Source organism: Mycteria americana, chromosome 3 (genome assembly GCF_035582795.1).
Source record: "Mycteria americana isolate JAX WOST 10 ecotype Jacksonville Zoo and Gardens chromosome 3, USCA_MyAme_1.0, whole genome shotgun sequence".
Classification (NCBI taxonomy): Eukaryota; Metazoa; Chordata; class Aves; order Ciconiiformes; family Ciconiidae; genus Mycteria; species Mycteria americana.
The window spans coordinates 65,818,252-65,845,410 of NC_134367.1; the positions used below are offsets into that span (position 1 = coordinate 65,818,252).

The following is a 27,159-nucleotide window of genomic DNA, read 5'->3' on the forward strand; positions in this document are numbered from 1 at the left end:
TCCTAAGCAATAAGTCAAAAGCCTTGCCTTCTAGGAACTCAACCCAGAACATGACATTGAAAAAGTTACTGGGGGGTCTCACTACATTTGAACATAATGCAGAAACAAAGCAAAGCCAGCTAACACATACTGAAATCTTTCTAGTTGGGCTTTCCATTACACCATAACTACAAAATTCACCTGTTTGATTTGTTTTTTCCTAAAATTATCAAAACCCTGCTAACAGATCTGTTATCTTCCCCTGAGTAGAGAAGGGAAAAATGGCTATTGTCTTTAAATCTTTGGGAATTTAGTATGTACCATTGTGGTTAATGTCTGATACCTGCACGAATGGAAGTAGTCCAGAAATTGCTGTATAAACTAACTTTATCTTAGGAATACTCATGCCACTGAGAAATGTAAGGACAGAAGTACTAGGATACTGGTTTTCCTTTAAAACCACCTGCTATAACATGCAAACATTTCTGATAATCCTACAAAAAAAATCTTTTAAAACAAAGGCATAATTTGGTATAAATGCACCACCTTGTATCTGTAAAACATCCTTTTTTTCTGAACTAAGCTTCATTAAGAACTATTGTAAACATTTCCGACAAACAGAAAATACCCATCAAATCTTGACTACAGGGAAATAACTGGATTGCAGGGATTAGACTCAAAGGTTTTAAATATAAAAAACAAAATCCTCATTCTTCAGTTTTCAAAACTACAATCTCATGATACAAAATTCAGAGGGCTGTCAGGTGACAATAACTTATGAACTACAACTTACCACACTACTTTTCTATTGTCTTGAGATGTATTTTTAGAAGGAGGTTAATTTGGTGTAGTTCCCGAGTTATGCCATAAAAAGGGGAAAAATGGTAGTCATTCTCAACCTGCTAGAAAGCATGTTTGGAAGAAGTCCTGTTGATTTCTATTAAAAAAATCACATTGTTCTAAGAATTAGGATAAAAATGCTCTGGAGGAAAGCAGGCTTTTGAATTTTGAAGACACTTCCTAAAGAATTTGTGCAACCACCCATTTCACACATTTTTTTTCCAATGACGATCAGCCAGCATGCTAAGACAGGAGTTCTCCAGAATGTGACATGGTTACACAACGTATCTAGGTCATCCAAACGGATGCAGCTATACACATATAACAGCACTTCTGAAAATAGCTTTTTTCATCATAGGACTTATGTTAGGAAGGAAAAAGTCTATAATTTACTTACTGAGATGTACAAAGTAATGGTCCTGGAAGTACATACTTCTAGTTGCAGAAAAGACTATAAATAACTGGCTCTTGGCCATGGAATCAAATTCTTGAGATACACAGGAAAAGGTTATAGGCATATTCTTACTTAAAAGAAATAGTAGCATTTTGTTTAATGCAAAAATACTCTTCAAGAGAAAAAGACAAGCAAGAGAATAAAGGCAAAAACTCTAATATTTCTTGCACATCTCTATCGTAACCAAGTGAAGGACTTCTTAAGCATTATGTTCATCAAATTAATTTTGAAAAGGATTTGAAACAGAAGGGAATAATGATAAAGCTGCAGTTTTATACTCCTTCATGAAGTCTGTTCTCCAGAGAGTACTGTTAAAAAAACAGTGCTATTTCAAATAGGAAATAGTAAGTTATGTCATATACACAAACATTTCCAAAAGTGGTTATTATGAAATTTCCCCCCACTTTTTATGCTGTTCTCAGGCACTACTTTCAGTCCCATTTCAGGATCCCACTGTGCTAAGTTGTGTACTGGTTACTCTGGTTGGATCAGAACAAGTACAACTTGTAGATGTTCATGATATAACCCAGACTCTCCATAATCTTCAGTAATGCTGTTCTTCCTGAGTTCTGGTTAAACACTTCAGCTATCCTGGTTAGTCCGTCGGCCTGTAAGCAATCACAGGCTGTTCTTCACCAACATCTATCAACATATCTAATGGCACATGAGGCTTGTCATAGCCAGAAAACTTGAGGCAGCTGCTTGGAATGACCGTTTGTTGTATTTCTGTGGCAGAAACCTCTGGACCTGAAGACTTACTGCATAGATCCATTTGGCTACTGTCGGAAAAGAAGTAATTCTCTTTTACTTTGCGATTCTGTTCATCATCAGAAGACACCTCCTCCGTGCTTTCCTGCACAGACACCTCTTCTGCTTTGGCTGGTGCCTCTGGGGGAGGAACTGAAGATGTTCCTTCACTGGAATTGTCAGGACTAACAGTTTCTTCTTTTGTCTCTACCTCCAGCGAGGTTACTTCATCATTCGCTGGCAACGCTGACTGGCTTGACATGATGCTTACTACAGATACGTACTTTGCCTCCGATTTGGATTCTAGAATGTTGTCTGTGTTCAGGTTTCTTATCACACTGACCTTAAATGGGAAAAAAAAAACAACAAAACACTTTTAGTTCCACATAATCTACTTATTTATTGACTTTATCTTCTGTCAAAGTTTAGAGGTTAAAAAAAAAACAGATACAAGTTCATAATACAAATTTAATGTCATTACAACCCATCCCAAAAGAAATTAGCAATATTAGAATCTGGCAAGGTCATTAGCCTGTATCTATGACTTCAAACTGTTACATTAACACTTTTATGCAAGCTCTCAAAAATGCTTTCTATGTGCAAACACATTTGCAAGGACCAAATCCATTTCACGTCACCCATTGTATTTTAAGTCATTTGAAGTTTGCAATGTAGAGGAAAACAGCAAAGGAAGAAAAAGCTGCAATACTCTTCAACTAGCTGGGGAAACCTTTCATACTCTATAGCTGATGACTGTAACTTGCAATAACTGTAATATTTTGTAGCAACTGTCTCAACTGGGAGGGAAGTGAACTTTGGAAAGAGATCTTTAAAATGACATGAGAACCTGTATGCACCTTTATGTAGTCTGTCTATGCTGAAGTCTTCCTAGTTATTTCTCCTGTGTCACTAAGCACTCCCTCAATGCTGTGACAAACTTTAATGTTTCACTTTGAAACCCCTCCACAGGAAGAACATACTGAGTCCTTCAGTGGCCAGGCTCCAGCTTGTTTTAAATGATTATGACATGCCTTCAGGCTGTTTAGATTCTTATGATGTTTTTTTTGTTTTAAAAAGGTGTTTTCAAGAATACATATGAAAAACAAAGTAGAGTAAATTTTCAGCTGTATGATAGTGTCCCCTAAAGCTAACAGAAAGCACAGGGAGAAAGAGTTGCTTAATTAATAGTGTCCTTTTTCGAATTTCATAATTCACTACATATGTGTATCACAGAATATCAAGTACTATATATAAGATAATTTCTTAATAAAATGTACACAATCACTTTTTTTTTGAGATACTTCGTAAAAAAATAATCTGACTGAAAATACAGGTTGAGGCAAATTTGGAAGAAAGGGATGTAGGTAGGAGTAGAAAAGGGGGAGAAAAATAATGTTAAGAAAAGCTGCAAACAGACAAAAAGAACCTCCCAGTCTATATTAGTGTAAGAACTGAGAGCGCCATCAAAACCAGATGATCAAATCTGACTGTGCTTTTCAAGAATCTTCCTTGATCAGAAGGTTGTGAGGCTGTATCTTCACATTCATACCTTCACAGTGTGCTGACTTCATTAGAACTTGCCTTCATCTCTCACTTCAGCCCCATACCTTTCCCCTCAAGTTGCCCTGATATCTGTTGATGGTACTGTGGTTTATGCTGGATCAATGAAACTATTGGAGTTTAAAAAAAAAAACAAAAACCAAGCACCACCACAAAGCAAACAAACACTCCCCCAAGAGCAGTTACTTGTAATCTAAGTGAGCTTTACAAACAGCTGTGTTAGCACCACTAAGGTGAGGTGATGCCCTTGGGAATCAAGGACTGCCACTGGAAAACTAGTAAAAAGAGCATTAAGGTGCCTCCTGACACTGAGAATATACCACACTACAACCTAGCTGCCATTCAGCCATCATTCTCTCTAGATGTTCATCTTCTTTAGATAGTATTCTGACTGTTTCCACATAACAGAACATTCAGAGTAATTTCCATGAGCATGTATGGAAACCACCAGTTCATAAGAGGCAGATGCTTAAAAGGCAGTTGCAGAAATCAGAATACAATCAATAATGCGTAGATATCAAAAATGTTATGAACAGCTGGTAAACAGATTTGAAAATCTGTTTATACAGATACATGAAAATTTTTATTACTTATGCTATACCGACACTGACCTTGAAGGGACCAGCATCTGTAAGTTTTTTGGGGATAGCAAAAATCTGACTCCAATAGTCACACAGTAAGTGACAAGAGAAGATAATTCTCTGTGTAAGCTGGAATACTTGAGGAATGTGAATTAAAACAAAATGCTATAGAAACTATGGCTAAAAGCTGCATTTACAACTTCCCATCTCTCCCCATACCAGTACATGCGATACTAAAGTTAAAACCAAAACCCAGCAAGTTCTTGTTTCTGTCCTTTTAGGATTTTCACATGGCTCTAAAAATCACAGTCCTAAAATGTGTTAAGGGAATGCCTTGTACTCTACACAGGTTCTGCATTTCACAGTGCCAGCTGGCAATGCCTAGAGATAGACCCCTAGGACAAAATAAGTATTCTCTATACAACTACATCCAAGACTTTTGTTCTCAAAAAGGAAACCCATTTTTCTCTTGGTGAGTTTTTGACTGAAGCCAGACAGTGCAAAGACAGTCCTATTCCCATCCATGAAAGAAGGAAGCCATCAGAAGGAAAAACTCTTGTGGGTTTCCTGGTACCAAAGGTTCTTTAAGAGTCACTGAGTCATGACTATGAGACAATTTAGCAATTCATGCAGTTACTTCTAGCTTCAAAGAAAAGAATCACAACTTACTACACTAACTGGAATGCCATTCAAAGCATCTCAAGTAACAAGGCTAATTAAGATATGGTTGCTATTTGAAGAAAAGTATTTACTGTAGGTAAATAAATATTCTTCTTTTGTGCACATTATCTAATACTAGCAAACTGTCAGCCAGTGAGCTTAACCTGGATGTCAGCAGTATTTCCTGGCACGTGTAGGTCTCGCTCAGATATCTCCTGTCTCCAATGACAGCACCTGATCTTTCAGGTCTTTCACTGTCTCAACAGACTACAGAGATACACCGGTAGAAGCCGGGGTCAGGGATACATATAAATAACATATCCTCAGGAATCCGTAACAGTTAAGGTAATCAAGAGTTGCTTTCTTAACTTTCTTTTCCAAGAGCCTGTCCACCTACAAACTCCCAGTAATTTTCAGGTGCACATTTTCTGGAGGAGAGTTTGAGAAGTCCATTTCAAATCTTATTAGGACGTGACAAAATCTGCATGGCCTTTGCATGGTTCCACAACAAATTAATGCTGGGTAAATGTATAAATAGGAGACTGTTACTGCCCTATAGACGCCCAAAGGAAAAAAAAAATCTTCGCAAAAGCTAGTGAAGTAGTTTCTCTCTTGTAAGAAGACAATTATTTGTGGCAACTATCAGTCAAAATTTACAGGAACAATTACAATTTCTCCAAATCAAAAATATATGTTGTATAACCAAAAAAGCCAGAGTCACAAAGAAAATTCTTAAGTGTTTCGTGAATATCTGTAAGCGTTCTACAAATATAGTGAGAGAACACAGCTTTGTCATTCCTGCCAGGCTCAGAAAGAGCACCAGCAGATAGCAGAAAAGCTGACTTAAGTATGAGCTAAAAATGGAAGTTGATGCTTTTCAATGAGTCTTTCTCTTATAGAGTGGGTGTTTTCTACCCACTAAAATATTTGCCACCATTTAAAGATAAGAGGCACTGAAAAAAAAGACAGTGAAGTTAAAGCAGAGGGAGATGCCCACAGCGTATCCATAAATTAAGGACAGACTCTTTTTAAAGTGAGTAAGCCCTTATCACAAACCTTACAACAAAAATCTAGTACAGGACAAATCACGCACAGGACAAACTGGAATGACTGAAGATGGTGGGTAGAAGGAGATAGCCTCTTGAAATACTTTTTGCGAGCTAAATGAGAGAAAATGAATGGCCCTAACTACAGCTGGACTGCTGAAACATCCGATTCTCGTGATGCAGCAGAAGACTAGCCTGAAGTCTTGTAAAGGAATCTGCCCCATTTCACTAGTTGCATATACCTGGTAGGATCCTGCTATGAATAAGGATATTTAAAACATTTAAACAAACATTTTCTGTAATGAAGGCAATCATTCAATGCCCATACTGAAAGAAAGTTGCACTGTGGAAGCAGGACCTATACATGACTGACACGTTATTCTTGGGAGTCACAAACGCATAGAACAGACAATATAAAAGTTCTTGAGATCTAAATGGCAATGGATTTTTTTTTCTTTTCTTTGGGTATACAAGAGCCTCAGCAAAGGCAGCTGCTTGATGGTTACTCTTTCTTATTTTTCCTTCTGTTGGAGAATTCCAACTTGCTGAAAGTCACTCAAATGGTGTTTTAGCATCTACTTAAAGCTGTCAGGAAGCAGATCGCTGGCTACAGAAGCTAGCATGGGTCTATGTTTTGGATTTGTGCTGGAAACAGCGTTGATAACACAGGGATGTTTTAGTTATTGCTGAGCAGTGCTTGCACAGAGTCGACGCCTTTTCTGCTCCTCACCCCACCCCACCAGCGAGTAGGCTGGGGGGCACAAGAAGCTGGGAGGGGACACAGCTGGGACAGCTGACCCCAGCTGACCAAAGGGCTATTCCATACCATATGATGTCATGTTCAGCATATAAAGCTGGGGGAAGAAGAAGGAAGGGGGGATGTTGGGAGTGATGGGGTTTTGTCTTCCCAAGTCACTGTTACATGTGATGGAGCCCTGCTTTCCTGGAGATGGCTGAACAGCTGCCTGTTGATGGGAACTAGTGAATGAACTCCTTGTTTTGCTTTGCTTGTGTTCACGGCTTTCGCTTTCCCTGTTAAACTGTCCTTATCTCAAACCATGAGTTTTCTTACTTTTACTCTCCTGATTCTCTCCCCCATCTCACGGGGGGGGCGGGGAGTGAGCGAGCGGCTGTGTGGGGCTTAGCTGCTGGCTGGACTTAAACCACAACAGTCCTTTTTGGCACCCAACATGGGGCTCAAAGGGTTCAAGATAATGACAGATTTGATTGGAATATGCTAGATCAAATTTATAGCTGTTATTGCTGTTTAGCTATTAATCGGCAGGCTTCTGTGCTTGCCCTGGGGCTTGCTTGCCTTACTGCGTATTAGAGTCTAGTGCTCGTTAGTGGCTGCTTTTTGCTTTCACTGCTTGCTGTACTGCTTATTACCTTACTCTGCTGTGCCTGGGAACATTTTGATAACAGCAATGGCGATGCGCCTGGGCTGGCAGATGGCCAGGGCATCACTGCTGTTTCTGTGCTGCTGTACTGGACAGGCTGGAACTCCAGTGTGAACTCAAGTCGAAGGGACTGTGACCTGTGGATGAGTCCCCATGGGAACAGCAAGTGTCTGTGGCCGTGGATAAGTCCATGCCAGAGCACATATATCTGAAAGCATCCGTGGCTGTGGTTATGTCTGTGCCACAGCAGGTATACCTCTGAAGGGATTGTGGCCCAAGGATAAGTCCACGCAGGAGAAGGTACACCTTGAAGCATCAGTGGCTGTACATGAGGTCATCCTGGAGCACCTCAAAGCATGTGGCCCTGGATGAACCCACGACAGAACAGGTACACCCCTGGAGGGACTGCAGCCATGGGTAAGGCTATGTTGGAGCAGGTTTACTTCTGAAGGGACTGTGGCTGTGGCTAAGGCCTCACAGAGTAGGTATATCTCTGAAGGCATTGAGGCCCATGGAGAAGGCCACACTGGAACAGATACACCTCAAAGCAACTGTGGCTGTGGATAAGACTACACCGCAGTGTGTATACCCCTGAGGAAACTGTGGCTCATAGATAAGGCTCCACTTGGAGCAGGTACACCCCTAAAGGGCTGCAGTCTGTGGATAAGTCCAAGCTGGAGCAGGGGTAAGGGAAGGAGTTCATTGCAATGTTAAACCCAATGTTCTGGTCCAAAGGGACCAGGGGTAGAGACTGTAATGGAAATACCTTTAAATGGTTGTAACCTGAGATTTTGAGTTGCATGTTACAGGAATTACTATAGCAGGAACCACTTGAACCAATGGAGGACAAGCCTTACAAGAAGCAGTGCAAGTGGAGCAGTGACCCAACCTGAGCTGGCTTTGGTGCCCAGTAACTCCATGCAGCATGCCACCTCTCCTGTCCTGAATGACCACCATAACAGATGGAGCCCAAAGCCATGGACTAAATGAACTCAATGGACATTTTACAGGGGTGGTCCATAGACTAAGGGAATTATATCTGTGTATTATATCAAAGGATGGGAAGGGGGGGTGGGGGTGGGGTGGGGTGTGTATTAATGAGGATGTATTGGATAGTGTGAGACCTGAGCATGATGTAAATGGTATGGAATAAGGGGTGGAGAATGTGCTGGTTTTGGCTGGGATAGAGTTAATTTTCTTCCTAGCAGCTAGTATGGGGCTACATTTTGGATTTGTGGTGGAAACAGTGTTGATAACACAGGGATGTTTTAGTCACTGGTGAGCAGGGCTTGCATAGAGTCGACGCCTTTTCTGCTCCTCACCCCACCAGCGAGTAGGCTGGGGGGGCACAAGAAGCTGGGAGGGGACACAGCTGGGACAGCTGACCCCAACTGACCAAAGGGATATTCCATACCATATGATGTCATGCTCAGCATATAAAGCTGGGGGAAGAAGGAGGAAGGGGAGCACATTCAGAGTGATGGCGTTTGTCTTCCCAAGTCACTGTTACATGTGATGGAGCCCTGCTTTCCTGGAGATGGCTGAACAGCTGCCTGTTGATGGGAACTAGTGAATTAATTCCTTGTTTTGCTTTGCTTGCATCAGCAGCTTTTGCTTTCCCTGTTAAACTGTCCTTATCTCAAACCATGAGTTTTCTTACTTTTATTCTTCTGATTCTCTCCCCCAACCCCCCGGGGACAAGGGAGTGAACAGCTGTGTGGTGCTTAGCTGCCGGCTGGGGTTAAACCATGACACATTAATTATTTACATTATTTATTCATTACTTTAAATGATTAATTATAAAAATAATAATCATAAGCTATTAATTATTCATGTCACATTCCACATTATTCGTATCACCTGTATTGAAACTATCCTTATGAGCTCTGCAATTTATATTTGTCACGAGAGACTTCAGTGGAAATGGACAGAATCATAGAATATCCTCAGTTAGAAGGGACCCCCAAGGATAACAGAGTCCAACTCCCGACTCCAGTCAGGGCAACCCAGAAGTTAAACCATACATCTAAGAGCATGGTCCAAATGCTTCATGAACATTGACAGGCTCGGGGCCATGACCACTCCCCTGGGGAACTTGTCTCAGCGCTTGACCACCCACGTAACAACCTTTATAAATAGTTATAGGTTTCATTCAGTTCCTTAGCAGCAAGGCATGATGTGGAATGTGAACCAGACCATGGTATGCTGGAACCTAGGAATCACAAGATAACATATAGCCCAGTAAACTGAGACCATACGCACACAAATGAGTTTCTACAAGGTGAGCTGAAGCGTGAACCTGGAGCACACATCAGGAAGCTCACAGGAGTTAAGGAGCACACATTCTATTTGTGAAATATTCTTTTTCCCCAATCCCTTAGATGCAATCCCACAGTGGTACTGGGAAGCCAGAATAACTACGGATCCATTGAGCATAGCACTGTCATTCTGGACGAGCTGTCTTTTGCTATAATGAACGGTCTTCACAAAAATTACTGTGTATGTAGGACATAATGTTATGTATTCAGACAGTTACATACTGGTTTGAAGATGAAAAAAATCTCCAGTGCCTCACTTTTCCTCCAGGCCTGTGCATTTTGATACTGGGGTCTAGCTGCAGATTCCATCAGACAGGTTTCTCTCATCTGATTTTTTTAAAGCCTACAGTGTGAATGGCTATCTCTGAACTAGTCTCATGGCTCCATCATAGTTCAGGGAAAGAAACAGGCATTTTAGAGAGTGTTTTGTCTGACGAGAAGCACATATTATTTTAGAATGAGATGAATCATCTTGCGCTGCACAAGCTGATGGAGTACATTACTGCTTACTACAAAGGGGCCTAGCTAGCATCGCTGGCTTGGATATCTCCATTTAGTCAGAGCAATCTCACCTCCTAGTATTCTATTCCAAAGAAAGCAGGCTGCAAGGGGACCTTAGGCATTGAGCTACCCCTGCGCTATGAAGGAGTCACTTTAAAGGGTCTTGAAGCTGGAGAACATGGAATTGAACATCATTGCCTCTTCTCTCTAGAAGTCTTATGAGACTTCCTGCATCCACTGAGAAGATACACTCTTGATATGACTACCATTTACTACTGCCTCAACACAGCAGTTCTTGAAAGCTATTTCAACTGCTGCTGATTGTTCAGTTGCTGTGACTAACGAGACACCAGGAGGACATTATAACAGTACTTGTCAGATACTCTGCTCTTGCCTGATGGGAAAGCAAGGAGTGCTGCTGCTCTTTAAGGAGCATCCACTCCGTTTCCTAAGGACAGCTACAGGGAGCTTTTAAGGTAGAGCAGCTGCTGACCTCTCCTCCCTGTGACTGCTCAGTGTGAGAACAGATTTCCCCTAGCTGTTCTTCCCTCTTCCTACAGCACTACTGTTGCCCCCCTCCCCTTACTCTGCACATCACTTTAAGAACATGGTAGCACTTAGCAGTATCACAATATTACCGTGTAATGAAGGTATCTCCCAGGTGTCCAGTGACAGGACAAGAGGAAATGGGCACAAACTGAAACACATCCAATTTTATCTGAATGTAAGAAAACAATTTTTACTGTGAGGGTGGTTAAACACTGGAATAGGTTCCCCAGAGCGGTTGTGGAATCTCCTTCCTTGGAGGTATTCAAAACCCAAGTGGATAAAGTCCTGGGCAACCTGCTTTTGCTGACCCTGCCTGAGCAAAAGGGTTGGACTAGACGATCTCAAAAAGTCTCTTCTAACCTCAGCAATTCTGTGGTTCTGTGTCTCTGCTACTAGAATGAATACAAACCTGTTTGTGTATACACACACTGAGTTTTTAAGAAATAAGTTCTCAAACTAGACCAACTACTGCTATTTCAGTTAAAGAGACTGAAGTCTAGCCCTAAAATCAATACAAGGCATCTGGTTGCAGAGGCTGTCAGAATATTAAGACTCATATAAATCCTAAACATCTATGAGACCATGGTTAAAAAAAAAAAAAAAAAAAAAGGCAGGCATAAAGTTGTTATAGTTATAAAAGTTGCCTAGCTGGATATTAAAAATCTGACACAGATAAGAAGTCTGAACTTACCAAAGACTTAGGCAGCTTTATGTTCTTCTTCCTTAGTTTCTTGCAGCCACAACATACTGTCAAAATTAGACTCACGCTCAGAATAACACCACACAGAATGATGATATCTTGTGTAACTAAGAAGTTAGAGCAAAATCAGTTAGGAAGTTTGGAAAAATAAGCCACTGCTGTATCATTTAGAATAACTTCAGAAACTGTAATAGCTCAGAATGCTTAGCTGTAATGTGTGAATTTGTCAATTTATCACCCTTTTTCACTCAAGAAAACTTAATTTATAAAGCATTTTATCAAGTAAATAAAAAATTAGAATAACAGAAGATTTTCAATTTATATAAACACAATCATGTTTTTATAGAGGTAAAGGAATTTTGTAACTATTTTTTTGTTCCTTAGAGATGACAGATGGGGATAAACAGATTTGTATGTTTTCCATGTGATATCATATTAACTGACATAATAATTACACATAGTCTATGTACAATAAAATTAAAATGTGAAATCTTCCAAAACATAGAATTGTTAACTATTGCCAGTAAGATTCCACTAGTTTGACTCTCCTTAACGTCCTCCCCCTCAATCATATCGCTGCTCTTGTGTGTGAAAGAAAGAACACAACTGCTTCTATCAATTTTATCTCTTTTCTCTAGTGAAGTTTTGGGCCATAATGAAGCAACATGAAAACGTTTGTAAGAGGTTATCAGAGATATAGTTGAGTCACTAGCTGCCTTTGTTCTCTTTAATTAAGAAAAAAATGTCAATATGTCAATTTTATGACCACGAGTTTAGAGTTGCTTCAAACTCAAGAAAGTGTACATACATATTCCTCAGTGATGACACTGAGCAAAAAGCCATTGTTAGGAGAGAGAGACAATGCTTCTGAAAACCATACAACTTGGTGAATGATCCATTTGTCATTTGTTAATTACACCAATGATCAGGTGCAATGGAAACAGGTTTTGTAATGCCAATGAAGCAGGAAAAGCACCCCAAAAAAGTCAGGGTTACTTGAAAATAACACATGATCTTTAAAGGTCTTTAGAACTGGGAAAATGCATTTAGAAAAGAATGACCATGCTTTCCCTTTTTCCATATTCTCCCATAGGCATCCAAGTCATCCCATGGCTATATCAGAGCTCGAATACTTAGCTAGAACAGATCTCTGGTCAGACTCAGTATGTTCTTACTAAAGTTTTAGAATCCTCTTACTTGATGGCTGCTTGAGAGGAACATCAATGCAGCTTTTTTCTGATGGGGTGCCAATCATCAGATCATTATATAAAGTTCCCTTTGCTGAAACACAGTAAGTGGAACCTTCAGCAGGAACTGGGATGCTGAGGCTACATTTATACAGTGTACAGTTTTCTTCAGGGAACTCTTCTTTACTCTGCAAAAAATGAAAGTCACGTTATATCATTTGACTCAATACAACAATATAAATGTTACAGTACCTTCCAACACTTCCAAAAATGTTAAGACACTATTAGATGTGGCTTCTACATCATCTACATGCCTTGCAAAAGCTGTGTGAGCTTTGGCTATCAGCTTATGAGTTACCTTAAGATGTTATATTTGATCAGACCATGGTGCTTTCAGCCAAAATTTGTGCTGTTCATAGTCTACATTCGCATTCCTAATTCACTTATAAAACTTGTACCTGGATGCCTATGAAAAGGTAGCTGTAAATAAACATATCTACTATCATTTTCCTCAAGTTCACCCTCCATGATTGCTAAATAAAGTGGTATCAATACCTTGAAAGGTAATCTTCTTAAATGAAAGGCCTACCTAGACAAGTGAAAGGGGCACAAGTAAAGGTACCAATGTTTTAAGCATGTATGCAGAAACAATAGCATGGGATCAAGTAACTCTCTTGTGTACAGCTAATGCAATAATCTCATTTTTGTTATAAGACGTCCATTTGGACAACTAAGATCCAGACCTTCCAGTCACATATCTCACTGTGATGTACTTGACATTTTAGGGCTTCAGTAGTCCTATGTTACGTTCAACTGTTTTCTTGGTATCTGTTGGCTCTGTGTGTCACAGGAGTGAACCCCTTGTTTATGTGTTTAAGGTAAACAAGTATTTTTAATTTGAAGTTTTCATTTTGGAACTTACCTGATTTTTACTATCATCCCAAAAAGTCACCCAGTACATGAGGTCTGAATAAATGTCTTCAATCCAAGGAAAAAGCTCCACGGATGGGAATGCAGGATGGTAAATATCAACCATGATTTTATCACCATGTCTTGAGAGATTCAGTTTTGGTGGTCCTATTTTTCCTGCAACACATTGCTATTAGGCCAAAGCTTTTAACATAAAATACGCTATTTATAGTTAGCTTTCCAAAATTCATCAGAGATTTGAGAAGAATTACATATTTATTTCAATGCTGTTAATATCACACAGCTGTGACACTTAGAAGTAACAGAGGCATTTGGATACATTCATGAATCTGCTTCTAAAATGGAAACAAAGATTGTCCATGCAGAATCTCACTGTCAAGCAAGCCAACTTTCCTATACACATAAGGCCATAAAAATTCAGCTCACTGACAACAGAAAAAACTAACAAAGCAGTTAAACATATATATATGTGAATGAGAACAGAACACAAAATACTGCTGACTAGATCCCATCATAAGTCACACTCAGCTAAAAACAATACTGTACTGAAACAAGGGCTATCTGAAAATCTAAACAAATCTCATCTTGAGCAACAGTACTTAGGAAGCCTGATTTCCCACGGCAATGGCCTACGTGAATTTTTGGTGTCTAATGATCTGACTGAACATATGAGTTTCTTGTTCAAGGGGAAAACAATTTTGTCTCTCTCCTTCATACATGGCTATCAATTTTCTGCAAACTGTCAAACTCAGCATTATTACTATGACTTCTGTCCCTTTGTCAAACACTACAAGTCATGGGAGTATTGGGTGGGGAGGGAATCATAGCAGAAAATGAAGCTCCAACAATGCAGAAATCCAGCTCTATCTATAGCACAGCACAAGTCAGGGAGAATCTCATGGGAAATGTCCTGCCTGAAAGCTATATGTTGAGAATGGAGCAAGTATGAGAGGAAGTCTCTCAGTCTCCTCACACTCTTGAGTCTACTTTGCACTGCCCATGCAATGCTGGGGCCTGCCCCACTGTTTTGGACAGGTTGGTCTGGAGTCCAAACACACAATTTACTTTTACAATACTGATGTGAAAAACTGTGATACCTCCCAAAGCAGTCCAAAGGATTTACATGAAGAATGAGTAACTGTTAGTTATCCAGCTACAGTGGACTCCCATAGCTTCTACATAGTACCTACACACCCAAAGTCATCAGTACATGGGATTGTAGTGTCAAGCAAAGCATCACCAACCACCTGTATACTACTTCAATGATGCCTAAAGATCCACAGCTTCCAGTGGCAGTTTCCTACCCTAAATTGGTGTCTGGGACACCAGGCAAGAATATGGGAAGGATGTAGAGAGCGCACTGTCAGCATCACTTTCTCACCTCTAGAGGTTTTGAAAAAATATTCAGATACCACTGAACTACCATCATGCTTCATTTCATCCTGGACTCCTGACTTCATGATATCCCCAAATGAGACACAATAATACAGCGAAAAGGATAATTACTGACTTTTAAAATTTTGGGAAAAAAATTACAGGGTTTAGTTTATGATGGGACTTACCATGCTTTTGCAAAATAAACTCATTTGTCTCAACATACGCAGACTGTTGTGACCCAACAACAGCTTTAACTCGAAGCCAGTGAGAGATAAAAGGGTCACGTATTTCCCTTGAGAGATCACAAAAATGAGCTGAAATATTCACACAAGTTGAGACGGTCTTATAGGAACCTAAACTGTAAAACAGATCAAGTAACAGTTAATACAATTTCAATTGCACAATATTGTACAATACACTGCCTGTGACAAAACATCTGTGAGGGTGACCGAGCACTGGCACAGGTTGCCCAGGGAGGTTGTGAAGTCTCTATCCCTGGAGATATTCAAAAGCCATCTGGACATGGTCCTGGGCAACCGGTTCTAGGTGATGCTGCTTGAGCAGGGGGGTCGGACCAGATGACCTCCACAGGTCCCATCCAACCTCAACTGTCCTGTTATTTGACAAATTTTGCCTTAATTTACACTTAGACAACCTTCACCCTACATGACTTCACCACATAGAAACAAAATAATTTACCGCAGACTGATTGCTTTTATATGCTTCTAGAGAATATCAGGTACAGGAAATGACAAAAGAGTAAGAACTTACTTGTAAGGTTTGATTTCCACAAGAAAATGAGGAGTTTCAGACATAGGTGGGTACTGCCAATGCAAGATAGTTTTGAAATTTTCAGATGTTACTACAATCTGCGTCGGTGAAGGCACTAGAAGAAATAGAACAATTGCACTTTGATAAACAGACCTAGTAAAACATAAGGACAGCCAAATACATTTCTAAATTATTTGGAAAAGGCAACACACTAGAAATGACTGGAAAAATTACCCATAAATCGGAAATACTTCCCCCCAAATGGACTAGTTTGTCACCAGTACGAACACATTATTCTCCTCTCCTACAGAGACAGCTTTCTTCCCATTTGCAACCCAGAACCTCAGATAACCCATGCCCATTGAAAGCAAGTCCATCAGATAGCTAATATCAGGTTCATAAGCTGTGATGATTGTACCCCTATGTTGGTATTATACAGATATACCAGCAAGACAGATAGTATGAATTTACTGAAGTTAGAGTATCAGAGGGTCTGTGCTCCTGGAGAGCCCTACTGAATCCTACTACCTCCTGACTCAGCCTTGCCAAAAGACAACAGGCCTGCTGGGGAAAGCCTGGATTCAACGTGAATTTCTGACAATACCACTTTTACCACTCCAGCAGCACGTTTAGAAAGCTGTGATGATAATAATAAACTACTAATATTTGTAAGGAATTTGAAAACTGAAACTGTAATTTAGTTCCATATCCAGGAAAGCATTTGAAGTACATTTAGTAAACAACATCAGAGGTAACGTAGTAAGTGATACAAAAATAAAAAGTAGCACTGATAGTTTCTTCCTACAGCAAGCTTCTACTCTCAGCACCAACAGCAGCAAGGATATCAGGGGAGCAGCTGCAGGGGAAGGAAAATTACATGATCCTGTAACTACTGAAGGCTGCCACATGGCATTCAGGAGAAAAAAATGAAGGTCACTCAACCCATTTTAATTGTTACTTCTTAGCTTCTCAATGTCTGATTTGGCATCCTTAATATTAATGTAGCTTTTGTGAAACGTTGACAGGTAACTCATATTTGACCTGCTCTAGACTGCTGCTTGTTCACAAAGCAAGTGCTTCAACTTCACTCTGTGATATGTTGAGGGAAAGTAAACAATTTTCACATCTTGAGAACAAGACCACAGAGATAACACTCTACAGAAAGTAATACACAGAGGCTGAGATATCCTATTAACCACGAAGATTTGATACACGTAACATACATCACTCTGCAACTGGTGCTGTGGTTTAGTTATGTTTTAATAAGTACAAAAGGGGTATTTCAGTTATTGGAACAAAGGAACACAATCATCAAATTCTCAACCACAAGATAAAAAAAGGTGACAAGTTGACAGAAGAGGTGTCAAAGCACACAAATGTTACTTCAAATATTTAGTTTTAAGGCACAGTGTAGTGAGTCTTGCAAAATTTTAGTTTTGTACGCTATTATACAAATAAAACTATGCTTAACAAAAGGGTGGAATATGAAATCCCAGAACATATTTGAACTGCCAGTAGAAGCTACATGGCTTTTAGTTATGCAATTACATATCACTTTGCTTACTCCTCCCTCATTCTTCCCCCCATCCCCACATTTTTGTTTTATTTTGTACACAGACAAGAGTTGCTACCCTGGATTTCAGGAGAGCAAACTTTAAGCTATTCAGGAAGCTACTTCGCAGTGTCCCCTGGGAATCTGCTTTTGATGGCTTAGGGGTCCAGGAGTGCTGGTCAGCTTTTAAGAACCATCTTTTAAAAGCACAGGAGCAGGCAATCCCATGGTGTTGTACGTCAAGCAAGCGGGGCAAGAAGACCAGCTTGGCTGAACAGGGAACTCCTTATGGAGCTCAAGAGGAAAAAGAAATTGTATGATCTCTGGAAGCAAGGTCAGGCTTCGCAGGAAGATTACGGAGCTGTGGTTCACAGGGAGAAGACACAAAAGGCCAAAGCTGAACTAGAGGTGAAACTGGCCAGCGTTGTTTCAGACAACAAGAAGGGCTTTTTAAAGTATGTTAATAGCAAGAGGAGGTCTAAGGAAAACATTGGACCAATACTTGTTGAAGATGGTCACCTGACTAATAGGGATGAAGAAACAGCAGAGGCATTCAATGTTTTGGGTATTTTTGCCTCAGTCTTTAATAATACTGATAGACCTTGGGCTGCCTGGTCCTCTGAGTTGGAGGACCCTGAGTGCAGGAACAGTGACTTTCTATTTGTGGACACTGAAATTGTAAGGGGCCAGCTGTATGAGCTGAATGTTCACAAGTCCACGGGGCCTGATGGGATTCATCCCAGAATACTGAAGGAGCTAGCGGATGTTATGGCAGGACCCCTCTCGATCATCTACCAAAGGTCTTGGGAAGTCCCTGCTGACTAGAAGCTAGCCAGTGTTATTTCAATTTCCAAGAAGGGCATGAGGGAAGACCCAGGGAACTACAGACCTGTTAGTCTAACCTCAGTACCTGAAAAAAACTGAAGATTATACTGGGTGCTGTTGAAAGGCATTTAAAGAATAATGCAATCATCAGGCACAGCCAACATGGGTTCACAAAGGGAAAGTCCTGTTTAACTAATTTAATATCCTTCTATGATAAGGTCACCGCCTAGTGGATGAAGGGAAGGTGGTGGATGTAGTTTTTCTGGATTTTAGTAAGGCTTTTGATACTGTCCCTCACAGCATTCTTCTGAACAAATTGTCCAGCTGTGGGATGAGCGGGTACCTGGTGCTCTGGGTGAAGAGCTGGCTGAACGGCAGGGCTCGAAGGGTTGTAGTGAATGGAGCTACGCTGGTTGGCGACTGGTCACCAGCGGTGTTCCTCAGGGCTCAATTCTAGGGCCTGTTCTGTTCAATATGCTTACCAATGATCTGGATGCAGGAGTTGAATTCACCATTAGCAAGTTTGCCGATGATACTAAACTGGGAGGTGCTGTTGACTCTCTCAAGGCACGAGAGGCCTTGCAGAGGGATCTAGATAAACTGAAGCATTGGGCAATGCTTAACGGGATGAAATTTAACAAGTTCAAATGCCAGATTCTGCACCTGGGACAGAGTAACACAAGTATAAATAAAGTGTAGCACAAGTATAATAAAGAGTAGCACAAGTATAAATTGGGAGAGGAATGGCATGGGAATGTAATACTCTGAAGTACTTGTGAATGCTAAGCGACCAACTGGAACTAAGAAGAATCTACCAAGTCACTCCTCCACAGCTCCATGAAAGACTACTCAACCTAATTCTCTGCTCTTCCATCCAGAGATGATTTTTAACGTCCTCCAGCTCTGAGACTACAAAGGAACCAGCAGCAAACAAGCTTTCCTCACGAAAAGACAACTTTCTCCACAAACTATACCACCGTATAAACCACCTTACCAGCCACCAGGAACGTCACCACCACCAAGTCAAGATCTCCAATGGCACTACAAGTTGGCCTTGATCACTTACAAGAACAAGTTTACACATACCATCAGCTCATCCTTTTCACCCTCACTTTTAACAACTTTGCTTTCAGTGATCAAGTTAGTCAAGCACTATCTCCCTCTCTAATCTTTCACTCCATATCCTCAAGACACCTTTCAGCATGAGCTGGGAAGCTGAAGGTCATAACTCTACTTACAAACAAATGCCAGTAAAGAAATAGGTTTATAGCACACATCCTCTCACCTCACTAACCTGTTCCACAGGCCAAGAATTACCTCCCTCTCTTTTTCTAAGGGATGACACCTTATTACGCCTTCTCTCACTTCCCTTATTCTCTACAGGCACCAACCATCTTGTCTCTAAGGGGTCTAATGGATACGTAGTAAAGTCAAATGTTCTCAGCTTGTATTTATTTTTGAGGTTTGCTGGTTCTACTTTAAAGCCAAAGAAAGCTTGAAAGCTCATGTCCTTTCCCTAATTACACTTGTTATTTTCATGGAAGCCTACCTCTACCTGCAAACCTTGCCTAATCAATTTGAGTGACCAAGGACCTTACTCTTCAGGTCATTTAACAATAAAACACAGAAACTTAGTGCAAGTGTCAGCAGCTTAAGATGCAGAAGTGAGCGCTCAGCACTGCAACAGTTCAGACCAAAGGACCTCAAAACGGGCACAGAAAATGGATCAGATTGTGATCACCCATGGAAAGTCTACTTTTAACACCTTCATCAGACAATTCTAGTCCCTTTCTTCAGGTTTGTTATCTCCCCTGCATGCCCCTCCCCAACCAATCAAGTGGTCTTCGTTGTCCAGTTCACAGCCCCTTTACCCAGGCTGTCCATGTGACTTCTAATGGCTTCTCCTCCAGCCAGTGCAGAGACACAGCCTTGGGACACCCCAGCCTCATTTCACTCCAGCATCAAGACTACAGACCATAGAGAACACTGCAGACTTTCAAAGTGCTAATGCTTAATCTTCATGGATGCTATTTCTGCATATTGCCAGTTAGAATGCCATAATACTTTATGTGAACACTGTTTTACTTAACCCATAATGAAGCACTAATTTTTTAAATATGTTACACCCTGTTCTATGTTGTTCAGCAGGTACAACTGGAGGAAGATGACAGTGGCTAGTGCCACAATGGTAATCTTTAAACATAAAACTTCATTTATAACAAACATAAATGCAGCAACACTCAAGGTGCAAATTCAAACAGTGAGAAGCGTGGAAAAAGTGAGAAGAAATTTGACCAGCAATTCATGTTGTGATGCATGATACAGGACACTCAAGTTCTAGTTTGCCCCCCGTTCAAATGCAGTGATTTCCATCTGCAGTTATTGCCATTCACCTTGCCTTGTAAGACAGCAATATTGGCTGACAGAAAGGCAACAGAGACATCAGCAAGAACATTTTTTTCACAGAAATTGAATTGTATATTTGCATTGTGGAACAACACGAAGAGGAACTTCAGACAGCAGCTCTATGTCCAGAGAATAAAAGAATAAAAGGCAAAGGTAGGCCAGTCAGATTTACTACTTTTTTTTTTTTTTTTTTTTTTTAAGAGTACTGAAAGAAACTAAGCATGCCTGGATTTTGAGGATAAAGAACTGGAATGTTGGAAAGCAAAGGTAGGAGTAAGGGAGGGGTAAAAGCAAACACAAGCATGATCACAGGGTGACCTGTAAGTTGAGCATTTAACAGAGAACAGACATGGGAATGCAACGGCACAGTTTATCTCAGCAAACTCACAGCTGCATCAGTTTATAACCAACATAAATATTCACACTTCTCTGAGTTATGTATTTGTTTATATACAAACAATCCAGACTAACTATTGCTGCCATATTGGTGGGAAAGACCTCAGCAGGTGCGACTACTGTGGTGTGTTGTGTATACATATAATCAAATATATTCTCAATGTGCAATTATGTTAACTAAGGTATTTAAGTTTTGGAGACATTCACATCTTCAGCAAACTCGCACAGTGGACAGGAAGGAAATACATGTGGGAGGAAATTAAAAACCAAATGCCACCGAAAGACTTTTGTTTTACTGCAAATATCTGCTGCTTGGTTTCAGGTTGCTAAGAAATAAGGGTGGGTTTTTTTGGTGGTTTTTTTTTTTTTTTTTTCAAAGTAACAGGAACAAGTGTACATAGCTGCATCTTCTAAGACTAAGGAAGATAACTCATAGAACTAATCCACTAGCTGCACACAATATATGATATAGTTCTGCTTCAAAAGCATCCATCAAACCAGAGAAAGCCTGCTTGTGTCTACAAGACAAGTCCACCTTGTCTTGTTTTGTACATTCACTTCCCCAAGTCAAAAACAGCACGCTGCACATCTTTCACAAATTTCAGCAGGGTCAGACACATGCAAACCGAGAAAGATTTCTATACTAGCTTGAAACTAGACTTTCTTGTTCACTATATAAATGCTCCTGAACAATACTACCTATGGAAAGTACTCGTGAAATACAAGTTTGAAGCAGCCATATATTCAATAAAATCTATTTTTAAAGCATGTACAGGAGGACATAATATTTTTTTTTTATATGTAGATGTTCCACCTGTTCATTGAGCCTCAGCAATGCATCGCCCAACAGCAAAAATTAAATCAATGAACGGGAGAACGGGACATTTCAGAGATGTAAAAATGAGTCAGCCTTTAAACTGATGTTTATATCTTGTGCAACACCAAAGTTCCTTATCTCATTCTGGCAGAGGCCACGAGGCATTACTGTACACAGAGGCATTTGTCATCACTGTTCACGGAAGCAGAATTTAACTGAAAGTGCAGCAATGCATGACAGAATAGAGCCTGATGAGTCCACAATGCAGACTCTATGGTACAGCTATCTGAGACAACAGCAACTTAAAGAACCACAGAGTTCATTCAAGTTGCATGTGCCTATTAAACATCATTTAGACACTGAAATACAGATTGAAAGCACAAATTGAAAGCTTAAAAAGACAAACTGTGAAAAAACAAGTAAAAATATCTTTTGAAAGTCTGCTCCTTTTTTGGATTTCCATGAAAAACAAACAAATCCTTATAATCCCCAAGTGCTACATCATAGGAAACCAGTTTTAAGCCATTTCAATAGGCCAAGAGGAACACCAGTTTGAACTCTGCTGTGGATTCATGCCAAGTGGGTAACTTATCGTTTAGCCTGTTAAAAGACAGCCAGATACAACGCCAACAAATCGGTCCCTTCTGGGCTCCAGACTGGGAAAACGGTGTGCCTTCCTTATGCCAGCCCTGTGCTCCATCTGAGCTCATATATCCACTTTAACTGCACCCAGAAAGGGTAGCAGCTTTGGTGACTTCACAAATGTAAAAAAGTGATTCTCCTTAGCTTTCACCACCACTGAAGGACAAGACAAGGGAAACAAGATCAGATAAATCTGCACTACCCGAGAATGCTTCTGCAGGACTCTGCAGCAATACACAATGGGGAAAAAAACAAAAGGTGACATAAAGGCAGCCTATACCCTGGAAAAAGGATTCAGAGTGGCGAGTCTGTGCTAAGGGTGAAAAATAGCATGTAAAAATAATTTAGCCTGTTTCCGAAAGCTGTATTTCCTTACAGAACAGACCTCTTTGATCATTTAGAGTCTCACTTCAATCTGTTCTGAATCAAACAAAATTGGCCTGTATTAAAGCAGAGTACAGCCATCTGGGGGCTAGAAGGGAGCTAGGAGCACTTCCCAGAACTGCAGGGGGGAATTTCAGCAGGCAGAGGATGGTGCTCAGCACAGGCTGCAGGAGCACCAAGCAGGTGCCATGGGGACAAACAGGAAATCACTGTCAGAGAGGGGACTCTGTCCACGGCCGCGTTACCCTTCAGGGCAGCACGCCTGGGTTAGCATCCATCCATCTCTACTACGCACTTCTGGCAGGCCAGGGACTAAACAGCCCAGTTCCTGCTCTTGTCAGGCTGCCAGAGGGGAGAGACTGCCTGTAGGCTGGCTTTGGCAGGGAGCTCAACAGACCGGCAAACACCAAGCAGCAAGGTGCTGAAGAATTTTGTTCCTGCTACCTGCCTAGCCTTCTCCTAAGTGGCAGCAGCCACACAGCGTATGTGGAGAGGTTTGAATGTGCTTGCCTTCACCCACTTTCATTTATCCCTCCAAAAGAAACTCAGCACACACGCTTCTCCTGTGATGCCGTTCCTATACCTTGACGGCACTTCCTTAACAAAGTTATTAAAAACAAGCTTAAATTAATGCATGTAACAGCAATTCTATGCAGAAGGTTCTATCAGAAGCTCTCAAAAGATCTTAAATACAAAAAGGAAACCTCATTCAATTTACAAATGAAGGAGTACAAAGACTAGGGGTAAAATTTAAAGCTATTATTTTTTTAAATATTTAGTGAAATGAACTTAAATGATTTCACAGGAATCAGGAATAAACACTATACACAGTATTTAGTGCCTTTTTACAGCTTTATTTACAACAGGTTTTTATTTCCTCAGGGCTCAGAGGTTTCACACTGTTCCACAGAGCTTTTAAAATTGTTGTTTATGATAAAAATCTCTGCAAGGTAGTATGCTGTACTGAGAGGAGAGACAGACCTAGATCACCATCTTAAAAAAACCACAGTAAGTTGTACAAGATGGACATTTTAAAAACTGCTGTAATAGTAGAAGCTAAATATTGTTTTACCTATTTTATGACTATTCTTCCCTTTCATTATAGCTGAGAAGTCATTATAATAGGTATCTAAGTACAGCACTTTCCATCATCTAATTTGTTTTTGTTTGGAGCTGGACAGAAGAACTGCTATGACTGCTAATATTCTAAACCATAAAAGAACAAATCAAGACCACCAAGATCATCACATACAACAGGAAGTCAGCCACAAAATGAAGTACACACATCGCTTTGGAAATCTGTCCTTCAATGTGCGAGAAGCACCTGAACTGCTATCACAGTCTCCAAATCTTCTTCTACTACTACTATAACCTTGACCAGGGACCTCCTCTTCCAGGATACTTAAATGCAGACTGAGAGATCCCATCAACAAGCACCCAGCTCTACTGATGAGTCACAGGCCTATTCATGCAGGCATGTTAAGTACCCAGCTGTAGGAAACCCAGGGGGTATTCAGCTATTCAGACAACTGCTGCAGGCTTTTCTAAGGAAAATTGTGTCCTACAACAGAAGGTGAAGATGACTGAGCATTTTCTCATCACACACTCAGCCATGAGATATATATTACACTACTGGCACACTGAAAGCCCCTACTAAGACTTAAGAAAAAAATGACTGTATCATTGCAAAGGAAAGCATTATAAACATGCTTCAGAATTCCCCTTCTACTTCCATCCTTCCACTGTAAGCTAGCTTGCATCAATGTAATAATGAAGTAAAGACATGGTATTAGTTCATCATTACAGATATAACCAGCATTTTCATTCAGCTAATACATAGCAAAATCTATTAGAATTCCCTTCACCATGTTTTTGTTTACTAAAACCCCAAGTTTTTGCTTAGATGATGAAGTCTCTGAAAGGTACAGTTACAGAGGCTGTGGCCAACCTGAGTGCTAGTCACCAGGAAAACTCTGCTTGTGTTTTCAAAACCTAACTCAGAAGTATATTCTGCTCCTTTCATCTGAGGGTTTGCTGCGCTCACACGCAGAAAAATGAGCTTTTTGCTTCTAGGCAGCTTGCCATACATCAACTACACCACAGTACTGTTCTGCAGTCTTACACCAAGGAAACTGTTGTGCTGAACTAGGCTGGATTATGGCAGGTTTGTTTTACAACAAGTGATTTACTGGTATTGTGTTTTTACCTTAAAATTGCTTAATGCAATGCAGAAGTAGCATATTCAATTAGCAATAAAAGCATGCCCTTAAAAGAGGTGAACTCAAATCTCAAAAGACAGTATTTAACATATCAAGCCTCCTTACTGCTAAAATATGAAAAAAAGGAGTTTCCCTGCAAGGTTTACTGGTTAGCAATGAGTCAAACAAACTGGATACTCAAGCCATAAACTACCAACGACAAGTCAGCAGGCAGATTACCATTTTTAAAGGTCCTAGTCCATGTGGGGTAAACCTAAGCAGTCTTCCAAAGTCCCGTACAGTGTGGGCCATCCCCAGGGGGAAGCAAGTTCAGTCACTCCACCTGGGCATGGATCTAAACTACACAAAGTCCCAGTGAATCTGCATTATGCATTTGCAGAATCCAAGGGGCCTGGGCACATAATCAGTGTTTTTCCAACCAACTGTAAGCAACATTTTAGGTAAATGAATTTTGCTTTGTGGGTAAAGCTCAGGAGGGTACTGCTGCATGTCTAATGTGTGGACATGCTTCCTGTATCAAGCCCTTTCATGAAGGGCATAACATGCAACACCCTCTATACAGCTCTCAATACCGTTAAAAATTAAATGCATGTTCTCTTTTGACCTGAGCTATTAGACAGCAGTCTCTGGTTTTAATGAGCTGTACCAGGTTGAACTGAAACTCGTAAACCAGATTGAGTATTTCTTTCGTAATTTACTTGCAACAACTCTGCCTAAACAGAGACAAAACTGTTCTTTGCTGGCAGGCCTCCTCCCCATCAGTGTTTGGCGGAAAGGTGCCCTCACACCTGTGGTCAAGGCCATGATCCCGATGCTTGCTTTGGACGCCCCGATCTTGTGCTCCCCATCTTTGCTGTGAAATTCCCAGTTTCTCCACTTTTTTGGATATATACATTGATAAAGCACAATGGAGTAGGCCTGTACTATGCCCACCCTACTCTTGCTTGACGTGACAAAGTGCACAAATGCCTGAAACAACAGCTGGTATCAGTCACCTTGCCGTAAGGACTGCAACCACTTAATTACAGGTGTGATAAAGTCCGGGGTTACGCCGATAACAATAACTAGGCAGAAGAGAGAGGTTTCAAAACGCACTGATGATGCTGTGCTACCAGACCTGATCTGCATGCCACTAGGCCACTTCCACGGCAAAGGTGGAAGCACCCAAGAGAGAGCTCAACCGGCACCGGGTCACCTCGGCGGGACAACACGGCACAGCCCCCGGGGGGCGGTGGCGGCCAAGCTGACCAAAGCCGGACTCCTTTCCCTCGCCGCCGCCCGGCCGCTCGCTCTCTAGGTGGCAAGGCGGGCCCCGCCGCTTCCCCTCCGGCTCCCCGCTCCCACGGACGGCGGCGGCAAGGACGCGGAGGGCTGGGGCCCCACCGCGGCCCCGGCGGCGCTCGGTGACGAACGACTCGGGGCCCGTGCTGCCGGCCGGCCTGTGCCAGCCTGCTGCCTGTACCAGCCTGCTGCCCGCACCGCACCGCACCGTCCCGGCCCGGCCCCGCCCGTTACCTGCGGGCGGCTGCTCCCCGCGGGAGGCCGCGCTCCGGCGGGGTGCCAGCAGCGCCGCGAGCGCCAGGAGGGCCAGCGGCACCCGCATGGCGCCGGCGGCGGCGGCTGGGGACGCGCGCGGGGGCCTCCCCGGCTCGTGCTCCCCCGCCGCGCTCCGCTCGCCTCAGCTCCGCTCCAGCGCCTGCGCGCTGCGCTCCCCGCGGGCAGGGCCGGGAAGGGGCGGGCGGCCCGGCCCCCGCCGACAGGCCGAGCGGTGCGGGGGTGGGCGGCGGCGCGGTGTGTCACTGCCGGGCAGCGGCGGCCTGCCGCGCCGCGCCGGGGCGGGGAGGGCGGGGGCTGAGGGGCGTCGCGGGCAGGGGAGGAGGCCGGAGCCGCGGAGGGCTGCGGCCTGGCGGCGGCGGCCGTTAGGACGCGGTGGTGGTGGTGGTGGTGGTGAGGCGTTAGCCTCCGCGATGCCCTGGCTTTGTTGATTGTGTGGTTTAAGTGCCCCTACTGTGTCATACCTGCCAGCCCCAGCCTCCTCCTCCTTGTCATGTTGGGATTTGTGCTCCCTCCCCATTTCTTAAAAAACGCAGAGCGTTCATCCTGTGGAGTTTTTCAGAAACAGTACTTTGAATTCTTACACGCAGAGGAACCCTAATTTATGCCGAGAGATTTTATCCTTTCTTGCAAATAACCTAAATTTATATGCACTTCAAAAAGTTAAATGAAGTGCTGCCAAGCAAGATGGAGATTGCAGCTCTTTCCACCCTTCTGTTTCTGTGTCTCCCACCCGGTGCCCTGCTGCCAGATACTTCTGCACC

The 27,159-nt window shown here is 41.9% G+C and overlaps 1 protein-coding gene across 1 annotated transcript; it reads right to left on the reverse strand.

Moving 5' to 3' along the window:
• Positions 1-352: 352 nt before the first annotated feature.
• IFNGR1 (interferon gamma receptor 1) lies at positions 353-26,644 on the reverse strand. Its single transcript, XM_075498818.1, has 7 exons — positions 26,357-26,644; positions 15,601-15,715; positions 15,015-15,187; positions 13,445-13,608; positions 12,533-12,710; positions 11,327-11,442; positions 353-2,363 (listed from the first exon to the last, which is right to left on the reverse strand). Exons 1-7 carry the CDS (start codon positions 26,442-26,444, stop codon positions 1,869-1,871), a joined length of 1,329 nt encoding a protein of 442 aa, XP_075354933.1. The 5' UTR covers positions 26,445-26,644; the 3' UTR covers positions 353-1,868.
• Between the last annotated feature and the right edge of the window lie 515 nt (positions 26,645-27,159).

What these genes read in the sequence shown, in the direction of transcription:
- IFNGR1 (XM_075498818.1), bottom strand. Translation starts at nt 26,444, where the DNA reads ATGCGGGTGCCGCTGGCCCTCCTGGCGCTCGCGGCGCTGCTGGCACCC. An exon ending in GTTTATTTTGCAAAAGCATG is followed by an intron (nt 13,609 to 15,014) that starts GTAAGTCCCATC and finishes AATGTGTTGCAG; the next exon opens with GAAAAATAGGACCACCAAAA. An exon ending in TCCTCTCAAGCAGCCATCAA is followed by an intron (nt 11,443 to 12,532) that starts GTAAGAGGATTC and finishes CTAACTTCTTAG; the next exon opens with TTACACAAGATATCATCATT.